The sequence below is a fragment of the Canis lupus genome, chromosome 15, assembly GCF_048164855.1.
Source record: "Canis lupus baileyi chromosome 15, mCanLup2.hap1, whole genome shotgun sequence".
Lineage (NCBI taxonomy): Eukaryota > Metazoa > Chordata > Mammalia > Carnivora > Canidae > Canis > Canis lupus.
Genome location: NC_132852.1, coordinates 45236288 through 45251957, shown reverse-complemented (window position 1 = coordinate 45251957; position 15670 = coordinate 45236288). Strand labels below are relative to the sequence as shown.

Genomic DNA, 15670 nt, shown 5'->3' with positions numbered 1-15670 from the left:
GATACTAAGGTCCTAGTAGAAAATTATCTAAAGATAGTATGTGGAAAAATATAGATGGCTCATATACCTCAAATAACATTTAAAAAATTATTTATTTAGAGAGAATATGTTTGTGTGTGCACACATGTGTGAGCAGGGGGAGGGGCAGAGGGAGAGAAACTCAAGCAGACTCTGCCAGGACTGTGGAGCCCGTGTTGGGGCTCAATCTCACGACCCTGAGATCATGACCTGAACTGAAATCAAGAGTTGGATGCTGAACCCACTAAGCAACCCAGGTGCCTCTCAAAAAACATTTAACAGTAAAGAGAATTATCAAATAATGGATCCTTTTACTTTTTGAATTATTTTGAAATATTTTCTGGAAATGGTAGTATTTAATATTAGATAGGGATTATTGTGATTAACCTTTTATGGTTGAAGAAACTGAAGTATGGAGGGATTAATTTACTTTCCTAAAGTCACATAGTGCTGTGTTTTGAACTCAACACTGCAAGCCCCATTAAACTCATATCATAAATATATGCTATTTCAAGCAGTATAGAATGCCTGTGTATGGCCATCAATCTGCCTCATTTTTGATGGCTATATAGCATTTTATGGAATTATAATCATTTACCTACTATGTCCTCTGTTGACGCATTTGGGTGTTTCCAGTGTTTTGTTGTTGTTTTGCTGTTGTACTGCAGCAGTGGATGGTTTCTCTTCCTATCTTTGCCTACATCTGAGAGTGCTTCTGCGGGTAAAGTCCCAGAAATGTGCCATTTGGACAATGGGGTATATGTATTTAAAATTCTCATAGATAATGTGAAGCTTCCCTGTAAAATGACTCTTCAGCCTTTTACTACCACCCACGTATAATTTACTACCACCTTCTTGAGTATTGGCCCAGATCTTGAGTATTGGCCCAAATTTATGGGTGAATTTAATGATATTTGATGTTTCTTAAAAAAATATTCTTCTTATGTGAGAGTAAGGCCTGTCTCAATTTATTTGCCCACACGTATATCGATTGTTCTTGGCACACATCTCTCTACCCATGTCCATATCTCTCTCTGTCTGTGTAGTTTAGTCTTGAAGGTAGCATGATTCCGTGTTGTTGCCATTGTGAATGGGATCCTTCTATCCCATGTGTATTCTCACTTCTTGTCAGGAAAGTTGTTAATTTTTGTCTTTTATTTAGCAACTGGCCATCTTACTGGATTTCCTGTTTCCTTTAAATATTCTACTGAATTTCCTCAGACTGTCCAGGTCTGCAATGATCATGTACAAATAAATTTTTGTCTCCTCCTTCCCAGTGTGACTCCTTTTATTCTTTGTGATTCATATTATCTAGTGATTTCTAAGCACGTTGACCGTCAGAATCATGGGGTTGGGACAAGAGATGTAAAACATGCAAGTGCCCAGGTTCCTTGTCTGGAGATTTCCCATCAGTGATTCTAGGACAGGTACTAGAAATAGGTATTTTAGAAGTTTCCCTGGTGATCTGTTCAGGTTTGGTACATTTTTTCTGGAAGCCTACCCAGGTGATCTTAAACTTACTTGCCTGCCAGAAAAAGTAGACCATACTGCAATAAAAAAAAAAAAAAAATCAATTTGAAATCCTCTTTCTAATAGGTAAACATTTTGATGAGTACTTTGAGGATTGGGGCCCTCTTTCTTAGTATCCACATAGTATGCCTGCTATCTGTTTCTAGCTAGTAAACTACTTGGGTTAAAAAAATGCTTCGTTTTCATAAATGATGTCTTGAACACAGTCCATATTTAATAATTATGTTTTGCTTGTTGATTTTTTTTTGGTTCTGCCCCTGAATGGTTGAGCCTCTAAGATTGCCTCTTAGATTGTCTCTAAGGGGGCATGCTAGTTAGCATTGGATTGTCCTCCTAGGAGAGGATTTTAGGATGAGCACTTTTTTTTTTTTTTTTAAGATTTTATTTATTCATTCACTCATGAGAGACAGAGAGAGAGAGAGGCAGAGGGACACAGGCAGAGGGAGAAGCAGGCTCCATGCAGTGAGCCCAACGTGGGACTCGATCCCAGGTCTCCAGGACCACGCCCTGGGCCAAAGGCGGCGCTAAACTGCTGAGCCACCCGGGCTGCCCAGGATGAGCATTTGTTAGATTACATTGACAGTGTTATATTTAATGTGTTCTCATTGAAGTTTGGTATGAGCCTGGGTTGATGAGCATTTTATTAAAATTTTGAATGTCTTTTATTTTTTTTATTTTTTTATTTTTATTTTTTTTATGATAGTCACAGAGAGAGAGAGAGGCAGAGACACAGGCAGAGGGAGAAGCAGGCTCCATGCACAGGGAGCCCGATGTGGGACTTGATCCCGGGTCTCCAGGATCGCGCCCTGGGCCAAAGGCAGGCAGGCGCCAAACCGCTGCGCCATCCAGGGATCCCCTTGAATGTCTTTTTTTTTTTTTTTTTTCTTCCCTTGAATGTCTTTTAAAAAAAAATCTTGTTAGACATTCATTACATTGTGATTATTCAAACTAACAACCTTAAGTATATTTGATCCTCTGTAAGGAGTTGCACAGAAAAATCTAAAGATATGAAGTTACCATAAGTGATCGAATAGCTTATGCTTTTGCCACTATTTTTAATGGTTTCAGTTTTGATAGGGCGATAGGGGAGGATTTCATAGTAATTTGTTTATACATAAAAACATTAATATATCTTAATGTTAGTTTCCCTCACTCATGAAAATCGTTGTTTGCTTATTGTTGTCAATGCTCCGTTATCTGTGTGACTCTGTGACAGAGGCATCCCTTGAGGGCTGTCTGAGAGCACTGTGCCTTCAGGGTCTCAACATTCCAGCACCTGCTGGCAAGTGGCACCTGGTGATGGTGACATCAGTATCCAGTTGAATTTTGGAGCTGTGGGTCTAAATGTGCACCAGCCTGTTTCTGTGGTCTGACCTTTGCTGCTCTGGGCCATAGTTCATGATTTCGGGGGACAGTTGGGGAAGGATATCTGGGGATCTGCAGGGTTTACCTTTGTGCATTTTATTTCCACCACAACTTAAGGTAGTGTGTCTGTGGTGTGTAGAGTTGTGTACACCAGAAAGATGGAACGTGGCCACAGAGGATACTACGTGTGTGTTTTCTGAGCTTTTCAAAATTTTAAATTAGGAAATATTTCAAATGTACAGAAAAGTAATAATAGTAAAAAACAAAAACTTATGTAGATATAGCACTGTTCTAGTGCTTTCTCTGTTTCCCTATTTATTTATCAAACTCACCCTGTGAAATAGGTTGTATTATTATCTCCGTTTTACAGATGGAGAAACTGAGATACAGATAGGTAAAGTAACTTGCCCAAAGTCACACATTTGGTAAATAACAGAGCTGGACTTGAACCCGAGCAGTCTGGTGCCAGAGTGCATGCCTGGTCTTAGCCAATACAATACATTCTTGACTTTGAGAAATATAAAAAAAATATAGAAATGATACTTAGTACCTGATATTAATAAATGTTAATATTTTACTGTATTCCAGGTTTTTTTCTTTTTTGGAAATAATCTCATCACACAAACAAATATTTTGTCATCTATAAATGAAAGATTGTGCTAGATGATGGGTCTGGCCTTTTGTGGTTCCCTCCCCTTGTTTCTGACTTTCAGCATCCCCCCTCCCAGTCCATTCCTTTCCCCAGCAGTTAGACAGCAAATATCTTTCCTTACATTGGTAAGAACTCATTCAGCAGATATTTATGGAGTGCCTGGCACCATGCCAAGGGTGGAGGTACATCATACAACTTGTAATCTAACGTGGGAAGACAGATTTTTTTAAGTCCAAATTGCATATTTTTTAGAGGGGAGTGATATGGCTTTTTAAAAAATACAGTCTTTATTATTTATTTATTTATTTTTATTGATGAGTAGTTAATTTTTTTTGTTATTTTTATAAATTTATTTTTTATTGGTGTTCAATTTGCCAACATATAGAATAACACCCAGTGCTCATCCCGTCAAGTGCCCACCTCAGTGCCCATCACCCAGTCACCCCCACCCCCCGCCCACCTCCCAAAATACAGTCTTCAATTTGAGGAGTTTAGTGATTTCTGACCTACTTGTTTCTTTAGCCTTGGGTCAGCAGTTCAGTTTATTTATATACATTGTCTGGAATATACTTCCAGAATGGTGATTGAATTGGGAATTTTAAAAAATTGAGTGTATATTGCCTTCCTCCTGGAAAGTCCCTGGGCCTGGGTCAACTTTGAAACCTCCCTTTGGGTCTGGTGAGCCCTGGAGTGGGGTCCACTTGGTTTGTGTGTTAGGTAACTTGTGGGACTTGGGGGCCCTCAGGTGGGTCTCAGAAACTTCTTGTAGGGTCCAGTGGGTTTCAGAGCTCTGCCCTGCCTAGATTCTTATGGCACCAAGACGTCGGATCCTTGGAGACTGAACAGTAGGGCGTAATTTAAATGGAACTGACTTGCCATTTTTGGCTCACCAAAGCTCATTCATTCACTATGTGTTCAAAATTAGTAAAATTAGCATATGGCAAAATACATAGAAAAATCATAAAAATGATTTATTAAATTCGGAATGCAATACTGCATCAAAAATTTTTAGTATTGAGCATCTTGAAAGAATTTATAAACTAGAATGAGTTAATAGAGCTACTTTCCACACCGCTGAGCAGTGTTTTTCTTCATTACAGGCATTACTGCAGGACGATGGCTCAGTTGTCCAGACTTTACTATTCATTACAGTAGCCTAATAAAGGAGGAGCTGATGAGTCTTTTCAGTTTTCAATTTTTTATTTCCAGCAGATGGTTCTCAGTGGCGGTCTCCCCCTGCTACTTTTCTTTCTTTTTCTTTTTTTTATATATATATATATATTTAAGAGATTAGCAAATGCTTTTGGAACAGATAGTAGTATTTTGGCATTTGTTTTAGTTAAGACTTTTGGAATCCATCACACAGAGTATCTTGACAGAAAATGGGCTCCTTCTGAAATGAGATGATAAGAGATGCTCCTGTCAGATATTCTCAGGAGGTGGCAGTAGCTGTTTCTAGACATATGCCATGACATTTTAAGAAAATTATATAATCATTTTTAAGCCCCCCTCCCCCCAAAAGTTCATGAAGTTTGAGAAGTACACTTCTTTGAGAGCCAACTCTGGGATTTAGCCTGCATATTTAGATTGCTTTTTTTTTTTTTTTTTTCCACCAGCTGCTTGGCTTTTGGCAGCCGAATTAACTTCCCAGTACCTCAGTGTTCTCATCTGCAAAATAGGGATAATATTTACTTTCTTGACAGGATTTTTGTCAAAAAAGTAAGAGTGTAAAAGCACTTGTAAAGTTAGGAATACACAATATAACATGTGTTAATGCATGTGTGCAAGATTTTTCCCAATAGATACAAGCATAACATTTTATGTTTTGATAACAGCTTGCTTGTCTGAAATGAGTGATTCACAGTCATCATAAGCTTTATTTATTTATTTATTTATTTATTTATTTATTAATTAATTAAATTTCAATTGGATATTCTGAGGCTTGATATTTTAGGACTTGGAAAGCTTATAATTAAAGACGCTAATGGGATACAGGGGAGAGTATTATTATCTAAACCTGTGTTGATGACTTTGTGCTTTTAGGTATACCAAGCTTGGCTACGCAGGCAACACTGAGCCACAGTTCATTATTCCTTCATGTAAGTACAGCTCCACCCTCGCATTTCTAAAGGATTGGGGTTCTCAACATTCTGATTGTTTTTCCAGGCATATTAACTGACTTGCCATCTGCTTTTAGAAGACTGTTGTGGTGACTGGGGAGGGTTATTAATGTTGACACCTGGTTGCTGAATATGCTGTGGACTGTAGCTGTACCCTACCCTCCCCGTCCCCCCAACTTTCTGACACTTTGATTGTCTTCTGTTAAGCCCCTTGTCCCTGTCATTAGAGTTTCCACTTTGGTGGTTGGCAGGGACTTTTCATTCAGCCATAAATGTCTGAGCTACTTTGAAGAGGTATATCTAGTCCTTTAAGGTTAATTTGTAATTTTAAGTAAGTGCAGTTTTTTTTTTTTTTTTAAAGATTTTATTTATTCATGAGGGACACACACTCACACACAGAGACAGAGCCAGAGGCAGAGGGAGAAGTAGGCTCCATGTAGGGAGCCTGATGGGGGACTCAATCCCGGGTCTCTAGGATCACGCCCTGGGCTGAAGATGGCGCTAAACTGCTGAGCCACTGGGGCTGCCCTAAGTGCAGTTTTATTACCAACTCCATGGACTGAATATCCATTGTACTGCACTATTCACTTTATTGAAAGATCTTTTTTTTTTTTTTTTTGAAATGAGAGGGCTGATGACTGTTTTATTGTGTTCAGAGTGTCTGCTTTTGTTCAAATTTTAGTCGCTAAAGAATGATAAACTTAAAAGAAGAAATGTGCTCACATTTTGGCAGGAGTGCCCCCTACCCACTCTTTGTTTCCCATGGCAGCTTCCAGGGTCAGGTTGTTTATAGGGCAGAATTTTTTCCTGAAACTATTTAAATTCCGAATTATTATTTGGAGGCAGTTGACCAGAGTAACGTATATCCATCCAGAGTGAAGGGAAACTCTGTCTCCTAAATGTAACTCTTGTGAGATGAGTTGTGATCTTAGAAATTGAGTTGTTACAGGGTCAGTGACGTTGTAATGACAGGCTCTTGTGAGCAGTATGGACCATGGAAAGCTTTGGAGAGCTGAAGACAAGGATCTTAGCATTTATTCAAGGGAAGACTAAAGCCTCTGTCGGGTTCCTTGAGCACATTTCATTTACCTCATTCTACATCCTTCCTTGCTGGATGAAGTTAATCATGAATTTGATTTCTAGGTTTGAATACTTTGGTACCATGATGGGGTGTCCTCAATAAGAGGCATGATTTGTCTGCTGTATCTTTATTCACAATTCATAATTTAGTGTAATCATTCGCTAGGGCTGCCATTACAAAATACCATTACAGAAATATATTTGATCACAGAATGGAGGCTTAAAGTCTGAGATCAAGGTATGGTCAGGATTGGCTTCTGGTGAGGCAGATGACACCTTCTCACTGTGTCCTCACATGGCCTCCCCCCCCCCTTTTTTTTTAAAAGAAGAGTTTAATTTAATTTAATATTATATGTTCCCCAAGTTTACTTTCTGTACACCACCACTTTTGGGACAATGAATGGCTAAAAAATAATATTCCACAATTTGTTAGATTCTACTCTAGATCATCTTAAAAAAAAAAAAAAGGGGAACAACACGAAGTCTCTAGAAGTTCAAAGACTGGTTGTTGACGTCCTCGCCCAACAGATGAGGAAGCTGGTCCTAATTTTCTTCTGTTAGCAGATTCTCTGATTTCAGCTGGGCCTTCCTGGTGCTGTCCAAGTTCAGGTGTTGGTGTTTTCTTTTAAAAAAGCCACACTCGAATAGGATGACTGTGATCATAATCAAAGCCAAAGAGAGGGCAGCCCTGGTGGCTCAGCAGTTAAGTGCTGCCTTCAGTCTAGGGTGTGATCCTGGGGTCCTAGGATCGAGTCCCATGTTGGGCTCCCTGAATGGAGCCTGCTTCCCTCTGCCTGTGTCTCTGCCTCTCTCTGTGTGTCTCTCATGAATAAATAAATAAAATCTTAAAAAAAAAAAAATTGTTAAAAGGCCTTTAAAAAAAAAAAAAGCCAAAGAGAGATCTCTGTTGTTTCTTCCTCTTCTTATAAGGCAACAGTTCATTTAGATTAAGGCCCCACTTTATGACCTCAGTTAGCTTTGATTACCATAGTCTCCATCTTATAGTCTCCATCTCCAAATGCAGTCACACTGAGGGTAAGGGCTTCAACATAGGAGTTTGAGGGGATACAGTGAAGTCACAGTTGGCACTTTGTAGGCTAGATCGGTCTTCTGTGAATTTTATTATCACGAATGCCCTGGAACTTGATCATTCCATGCTGGATTGATAAATTGGACTTTCTGACTTCTCAGAGCACATTGGATTTTAACCTTGTTAAATGCCACAGCGCGAAAAGGCTGACCTTGCACCTTTTGCTTTAATGTGCTGCCATTTAAAACTGCCAGCAGCATTCAGCTGGCTGGCCCATTTAACCTGTCATCATTAACAGGGAGGAGAACTGAAGTCACTTATTAGCAGGATTTCATTCACTGTCAGACAGCAAGGCAGCTCTCAGATTGGTGCTGTCAACCTTCACAGTAGCAGAAGCTAGAAAGAGCATAAAAATGTCAGAGGTAGGAGTAAAAGAACAGTTATATTGTTGGCTACATTTGTTGCAAGAGATGGAGAAGCCCCAGGAGGCGAGGTGAGAAGATGTTTGGGCAGAAGTGAAGATGTTGGACTAGGTAGAGGGCTTGGTTACTGCAGGCTGTTGGCTTCACCGCTTGCCTTAGTTCTGGGAGCTGAATCATGTTTCTGGCTCTACAGGCTCTGTTTACAAGGTGAAGTTCAAGTCACACATGCTGAGGTGGCACCCACAGAGTAAAGGTGGAGCTTGTGTGGATGTGTGGTAAGGCTCTCTGATGCTGCTGGACTTGGAGGCGATACACATGGGGCATGTGAAGAATAGTGTTCCGCTGGTGTTGGAAGTCCCAGCTCTGAACAGACAGTGGCAGGAAACGTGGTTGGAAATGTGGAGGAGGGCCAGATCATGAAAGACTTTGTTCTCTTAAGGAGTTTTAGTTTTATTTTGCCTCTGGGAATTTTCAGATTGTTCCTTGAGGGGCTCCCCTGGGCCTGGCCCCTGGACTGGAGAGGTACTGAGCCCCGTTTTGTCTTGTACCTGATTTGTTTGCACTTGTGTGCAGGATTTTCTTGATTGTTTGAAAGGTTTTCCCTACCTTTTTTTGTCTTTACATTGTTGGAGTATATTGAGAGTCGTTGAAAAGTTTTCTGCAGAGGGATAAGTATATGTGGTGATCACATCCATAGAAGGAGCACGTGGGAGGTGCAAGGAGGGATCAAGGGAAAGTAAGTACATTTTAGACATTCTGTGTTTGAAGAGTTCAGTTGTAAAGGTACTATAGGCGTCAGGTGAAAGGTGTCATGCTCAGGGGAAGGTCTAGACCAAAGATGGAGACTGAGCCCAGAGATGTTTTCATTTTTTTTTTTTTAATTAAAGAGTTCTTTAAAATTTTTATTTCAGCCAAAAAGTTTTGCAGAAGATGATATTGCATAGACCCATATACCCATCATCCTGAATGAACAAATGCTGACCTGATTTCATCCTGTACATATGTATTAAACACACGCATCAGCGTGGGTGTGGTCCTCTTCCTCTGCCTCCAGCCCATCCCCTTCCTTTCAATCCCTGCTCTGCCAGGTACTTCCTGTGGCCGGTATGTTCTACCCTGATCTTCTAGGTGCAGAGCTTCTTAGCTGTACATAGCATTGGTCTGTCGTTTAAATATTTACAAATGATACCGTACTGTAAACCACTTTCTGCATTGTCCTTTAAAAAGAAATCCCTCAATAATGTGTTTTTAAGATTTATCAGTGTTAATATCCTCAGTTCTCCATCAGAGTTCTAGCATTTGAATCTCAACAATTTTTTTTTTTTCACTTGGGCATTTTCTAGTTTTCTCTATTATACAAAATGGTGCAATAAACCTCTCTTTATCCACATGTGCTAGTTTCCCAAGAGAAAATAATGCACATGTTGTCCGGGTGTGCACCTCTTCAGCCTTCTCAGCTGTTGCCAGGCTGTGCTTGTTGTGTTGATTTAAACTCCCATCACCGGTGGCAGAAGGTTTCTGTTTCTGCACAGCTTTGACAATAGTTGATGTTGGTAGACTTAAATTTTCACCAGTCTCATGAATGTGCATTTCTCTGATGACTAGGTTTTATAAATTTGCATTTATAATATCCACTTCTCTAATGACTAGTAAGGTTGAACACCTTTCATTGCCTGTTCACATCTTTGCCCATTTTTCTGTTGCATTTTTCGGTCTTTTTTATGGAGTTTTATGGGGCCGTATTTGTATACTTTGAATATTAATTTGTTGCAAATATTGTCTCCTACTTTATGACATCTTTTTAAATGATTTTTTAAATGTAGAAATTTAAAATTTTGATATAGTTAAAATATTCAGTATTTTCTATTTATAATTTCCATTTTAAAAATACATTTCTGTTCCAAAGTCATAAAGATTTTCTAAATTTTCTTCTGATAAAATTTTGAGTTTATTTGTTGAATATAGTGTGGGATACTTATTTTACTTATTTTCCAAATGGAAGGACACTTGTCCCAGCACCATTTATTAAAGAGTGAATTTTAATTTGTCATTCCTTTTCAATCATAGGTACCGTATATGCTTGGGAATATTTCTGGTCTTTTATTTTGTTTCATGCATACATTTGTTTATCTCTGCTCCAAATTCATGCTATCTTAAATACTATTATTTTAGCAAGTGTCTCGATATCTGGTAGGTGTGGTTCTTCTTTTTCTTTCTCAGAATAACCTTGGCTATTCTTAGACCCTTACTCTATATAATAGATTTTAAAATCAGTTTAAGCTCCCTGAAAAATTGTAATGGAGTTTTGATTAGAAACACATTCAGTTCATAGATTAATTTGGGAAAAATTTTGACATCTTTATAAGTTGAGTTTTTCTATCTATGAATGTGGTATATATGTTGTATTGTTTATTCATGTTTTTCAGTAATGTTTTATAATCTTCATAAAGCTTAAACCTTTTTTTTTTGAAAAAGATTTATTTATTTATTTGTTTATTTGTTTATTTATTTGTTTCAGAGTGTGCCAGCAGAAGGAGGGTCAGAGAGGGAGAGAGAGAATCCCCAGGCATTCTCATACTCCCCACTGAGCAGAGAGCCCAGTGAGGCAGCCCCATTCCCTTGAGATCATGACCTGAGCCAAAACCAAGAGTCAGCTGCTTAACCAACTGAGCACCTAGGCGCCCCAACTCATATACTTTTTGCTAGATTTAATTTTAGGTACCTTTATGCGTTTGTTCCTGTTGTGAATTTTCTAAAAATACATTTTCTATTTAGTTATTGCTAGCATATAAGAATGCTATTGAGGTTTTTTGTGTGTGTGTGTGTTTCAATCCAACAACTTCTCTTATTCTATTAGCTTGCAGATTCTTGTAAGTTTTCTATGCAGACTGTTAATTGCAAATTATGGTTATTTGTTTCAATTCTAGTATTTCATATTTTTTTTCTTGGTCTTTTGTACTGGCTAGAACTTTTCTGCCATAGTGACTAGAACTGGAGGTTCTAGTGGGTGTTTTTGTCTTTCTGATTTAATTTTTAATTTTTAAAAAACTTTTGTTTTCAAAGGTTTATTTATTTGAGAGAGAGAGTGCATGTGTGTGTGCGAGTGTGAAGTAGGGGGTTAGGAGTGGGAGAGGGAGGAGGAGAGAATCTCAAGCAGACTCCCTGCTAGGCTGAATGCGGAGCCCATTGTGGAGCTGGATCTTATGACCCTGAGATCATGACCTGAGCCCAAATCAAGAATTGGATGCTCAGCAGACTGAACCACCCACATGCCTGTCTTTCTGATTCTAAAAGCAATGATATTAGTGGGACACTAGTGATTACTCTTGGGTTTGTGGAAATGTTCTTTTCAGTACCCTTTCTATTCCTAGTTTACTAAGAGTTAAAATTAAAAAAAAAATTGTGGATGGATATTAACATTTAAGGCTTTTTGTGTATCTATTGAGATGATCATATGGTTTTGGACATTTAAGCTCCTAATATGAATTATATATGAATATATATATATGAATTACATTAATATATTTTCATACATTAAACAGTCTTTTATTTCATTCTTGAGATAAGTTCTACTTGGTTATGAAATACCACTACATGCTGGATTGTATTTGCCAATATTTATTTGGGTTTTTGCATCAATGTTCAAAAGTGAGGTTGGTGTATGATTTTCCTTTCCTGTACTTTTTTGATTTGGTTTGAAAATCAAAATTATACTGGCCTTAAAAAATGAGTTTTTCAGCTTTCTTTTCTGTTCTTTGGAATAATTTATGTAAGATAGGAATTATTTATTCCTTGAAGGCTTAGTCAAATATATGACATTCTTTTCGGAAATGTACTGTATATATTAATTACTGTTGTCTGGTAATTATGTAGCAAGTGTTTCTAAGATACGGAATTTATATCTATGTCTTTAGATGCACTCTGCCTTAAACACACTTTTCTGATAATCTTTCTTAAATTACCCTCAGATGACTTTTTGGCATTGGGAAAATAATCCATCTCTTCTGGTTACCCTCATTCTGTACTCATACAATTTTTAAAAACCTGCATAACATTTACATTTTTCTTTATTAAGTTTAATTTTATGAGTTTTGGTTCATCATGACACTAATGACACTAACTAGGGGTTTTATTTTTTAATTTCTTTAAATAGTTTACAAATTATATTTTATTTGTCTTCAGATATGTTATTTTGAAATAATTACAGGCTCACAGGTAGTGTAAAAAACAGTTTGGAGAGGTCTCATGTACCTTCTCCCTGTTTCATCCCTGGCTACATCTTACATGATTATAGTACAGCATTTTTTTTTTTTTCCTTCCGACTGCTATAACACAGCATTAACACCAGGGACCAGACATGAATCCAATGTGTATGCAATTCTGTCATTTTATCCCATGTAGATTCCTATAATCACTACTACAGTCAAGATGTAGAACTATCACATGATAGTGCTATTTCTTCATAATTACACTTGTCTTCCCCTCCACCATTCCTAAACTTTGACATCTACTAATTTCTTTCTATAATTTTGTTTTTTGAGAATGTTTTATAACTGGAATCATGCAGTATGTGTCCTTTTGAGACTGACTTTTTCACTTGGCATAATGCCCTTGAGATCCATCCAAATTGTTGTATGTATCAGTAGATGGTACTTTTTTTTTTATCTGAGTAGTGCTTCAGTGTATGAATGTACCACAATGTTTAAACATCCATCTACTAAGGGATATCTTGTTATTTCCAATTTTCAGCTATTAAAAATAAAGCTGCTATACAAATCGTTTAAAAAAAAAGAATATTGTATACAGGTTTTTGTGTGGACATAATTTTTCATTTCCCTAGATAAATGCTGTGTAGTGTAATTGCTGCATTGTATGACAAGTTTATGTTTAGTATTATTAAGAAACTGCCAAAGTCTTTCCCATAGTGGCTATACCATTTTGCATTTCTGCCAGCTGTGTATGAGAGCCAGCTTCACTGCATCCTTGCCAGCATTTGGTATTATTACAGTTTTTTATTTTAGCTGTTCTCATAAATGTGTAGTGATATATTATCATGGTCTTAATCTTCATTTCTCTAATGACTGGTGATGGTGAATATCTCATGTGCTTATTTTCCATCTGAGTATCCTCTTCCATTAAATGTCACTTCATATCTTTTGGTCATTTTCTAACTGGCTTGCTTATATTTTTACTGTGAGGTTTTGAGAGTTCTTTATATATGCTAGATATAAGTCCTTTGTCAGATATGTGGTTTCCAAATAATTTCTCCCATGGACTGACCCTTTTTTTTTTAATGTTCTTCTCTATCTTCTCTTTCTTTGCTATAAAGTTTACTTTTTCTGAAGCAATATAGCCACTCATGCTTCCTTTGATTAACGTTTGTGTAATATCTTTTCCTGTCCTTCTACTTTCATCCTACATATAGCCTTACAATTGAAGAGAGTTTCTCGTAGACAGCATAAAATACAGTCAGGTTTTTTTAAATTACCTCTGCCAATATCTTTTAATTGATGTAGTTAGACCACTTACATTTATTGTAATTATTGATTAGTGCTTTTCCTGTTTGTTCTTTCTGTTTTTTGTTTCTTTGTTTTGTTTTACCTAAGTTTCTGGAGATTATTTGAACATTTTTAGAATTTTATCTTGATTTATGTATTTTTAAAAAAGATTTTATTTATTTATTCATGAAAGACACGGAGAGAGAGAAGCAGAGACATAGGCAGAGGGAGAAGCAAGCTCCATGCAGGGAGCCCGATGTGGGATTCAATCCCAGGACTCCAGGATCATGCCCTGGGCTGAATGTGGGCACTAAACCGCTGAGCCACCCAGGCGTCCCTATGTATTGGTTTTTTGAGTGCATCTGTTTGTATAGCTTTTTAAGTGGCTGGTCTATTACATTATTTATACATAACTTTCCTAATTCTACTGGTGTCAACACCTTACCTGAGTGAAAGGCCCTTTATCTTCCCATATTTCTAATATAATTGTCTCAAATAATTCTTCATACATTGAGAAGGACATCAATGTTATGATTTTTGCTTTAACTGCCAAACATAATTTAGAAAAACTCGAGAGGAGAAGAAAAGTAATGCTTATTTTTGCTCTTTCCATTTTTCTTTCCTCCTGATGTTCCAAGATTCTCATTTCCTCTCTGTTTAGAGAACTTTCTTGAGCCATTCTTTCCAAGTAGGTATGCTGACGACAAATTCTGTTGGCTTTTGTTTATCTGAGAATGTCTTGATTTGCCCTGCATTTTTGAGGGATATTTTGGCTGAATATAGAATTCTGAGTGGACAGTTCTCTCAGCAAGTGAAAAATACGCCATTTTTTTCTGGGTGCCCCAATTTCTGATGTGAAATTTGTTGGAGGCTTTCAGAATTTTTTCTTCAGTCTTCAGTTTTTAGAAGTTTGGCTGTAATATGTCTTGGCATGGGTTTCTTTGGGTTTATTCTGTTTGGGGTTTGTTCAGTGTTGAATCTGTAGGCTTATGTCTTTTTTTAGTCAAATTTGGCAGATTTTTAGCCATTATTTCTTTGAGTACGTTTCCAGCCCCACCTCCTTTTTCTTCTCCTTTTGGGACTTGGAATGCACGAATGCTCATGCTTTATTATATATCTTACATGTTCCTGAGGCCCAGTTCATTTGCTTTTTAGTCTGTTTTCTTTGTTGTTCAGATTGGATAATTTCTATTATATCTTTGAGATCAGTGATTCTTTTCTCTATCCTTTTCTTTTCTTCTTTTTTTAAAGATTTTATTTATTTATTCATGAGAGACAGAGAGAGAGAGAGAGAGAGAAAGAGAGGCAGAGACACAGGCAGAGGAAGAAGCAGGCTCCATGCAGGGAGTCTGATGCGGGACTTGATCCCAGGACTCCAGGATCACACCCTGAGCCAATGGCAGGCGCTAAACCGCTGAGCCACCCAGGGATCCCCTCCTCTATCCTTTTCTGCTATTGAATTCATCCACTGAGATATTTATTACAGGTATTGTGTTTTTTTAGTTCCAAGATTTCTGTGCAGTTTTGTCTCTGTCTTCTATCTTTGCTTTTCATGTTGTGTTTCTTTGCTGAGACTTCCTTGTATTTCCATTGTTTCGAATGTGTTTGTAATTGCTCATTGAGGTGTTGTAAGATGGCTCCTGAAATCTTGTTTAATAATTCCTTTATCTGTGTCATCTTGGTGTTGGTATTTGTTGATTGTCTTTTTTCATTTCAGCTGAGGTGTTTCTTGTTCTAGCTATGGTGAGGATTATTTTTATTGAAACATGGACATTTAAGATATATTCTGAGATTCTGGGTCTTGTTTAAATCTGACATTTTAGCAGGTCATTTCTGATACTGCTCCAGCAAGGAAAGGGGGATGCCCCATGTGGTTGCCAGTTTGGGGTTGAAGCTCAGGATCTTCTCTTGGCCTCTGTTGACACACTGTGGGAGAGGGCTCCTTGTTACTGCTC

At 37.6% G+C, this 15670-nt stretch overlaps 1 protein-coding gene across 4 annotated transcripts in view; it reads left to right on the top strand.

Moving 5' to 3' along the window:
- The window catches only part of ACTR3B (actin related protein 3B), an 84745-nt gene that overhangs the window by 13192 nt on the left and 55883 nt on the right, over nt 1–15670 (top strand). For 2 of the 4 annotated variants that reach the window (XM_072776863.1, XM_072776864.1), the window contains one exon: nt 5609–5664. The exons of the other annotated variants lie outside the window; for them this stretch is intronic. In XM_072776863.1, the coding sequence (XP_072632964.1) occupies nt 5609–5664 (56 nt within the window). Of the gene's footprint in view, nt 1–5608; nt 5665–15670 lie in introns of those variants that run through there. 4 annotated transcript variants of the gene reach the window in all.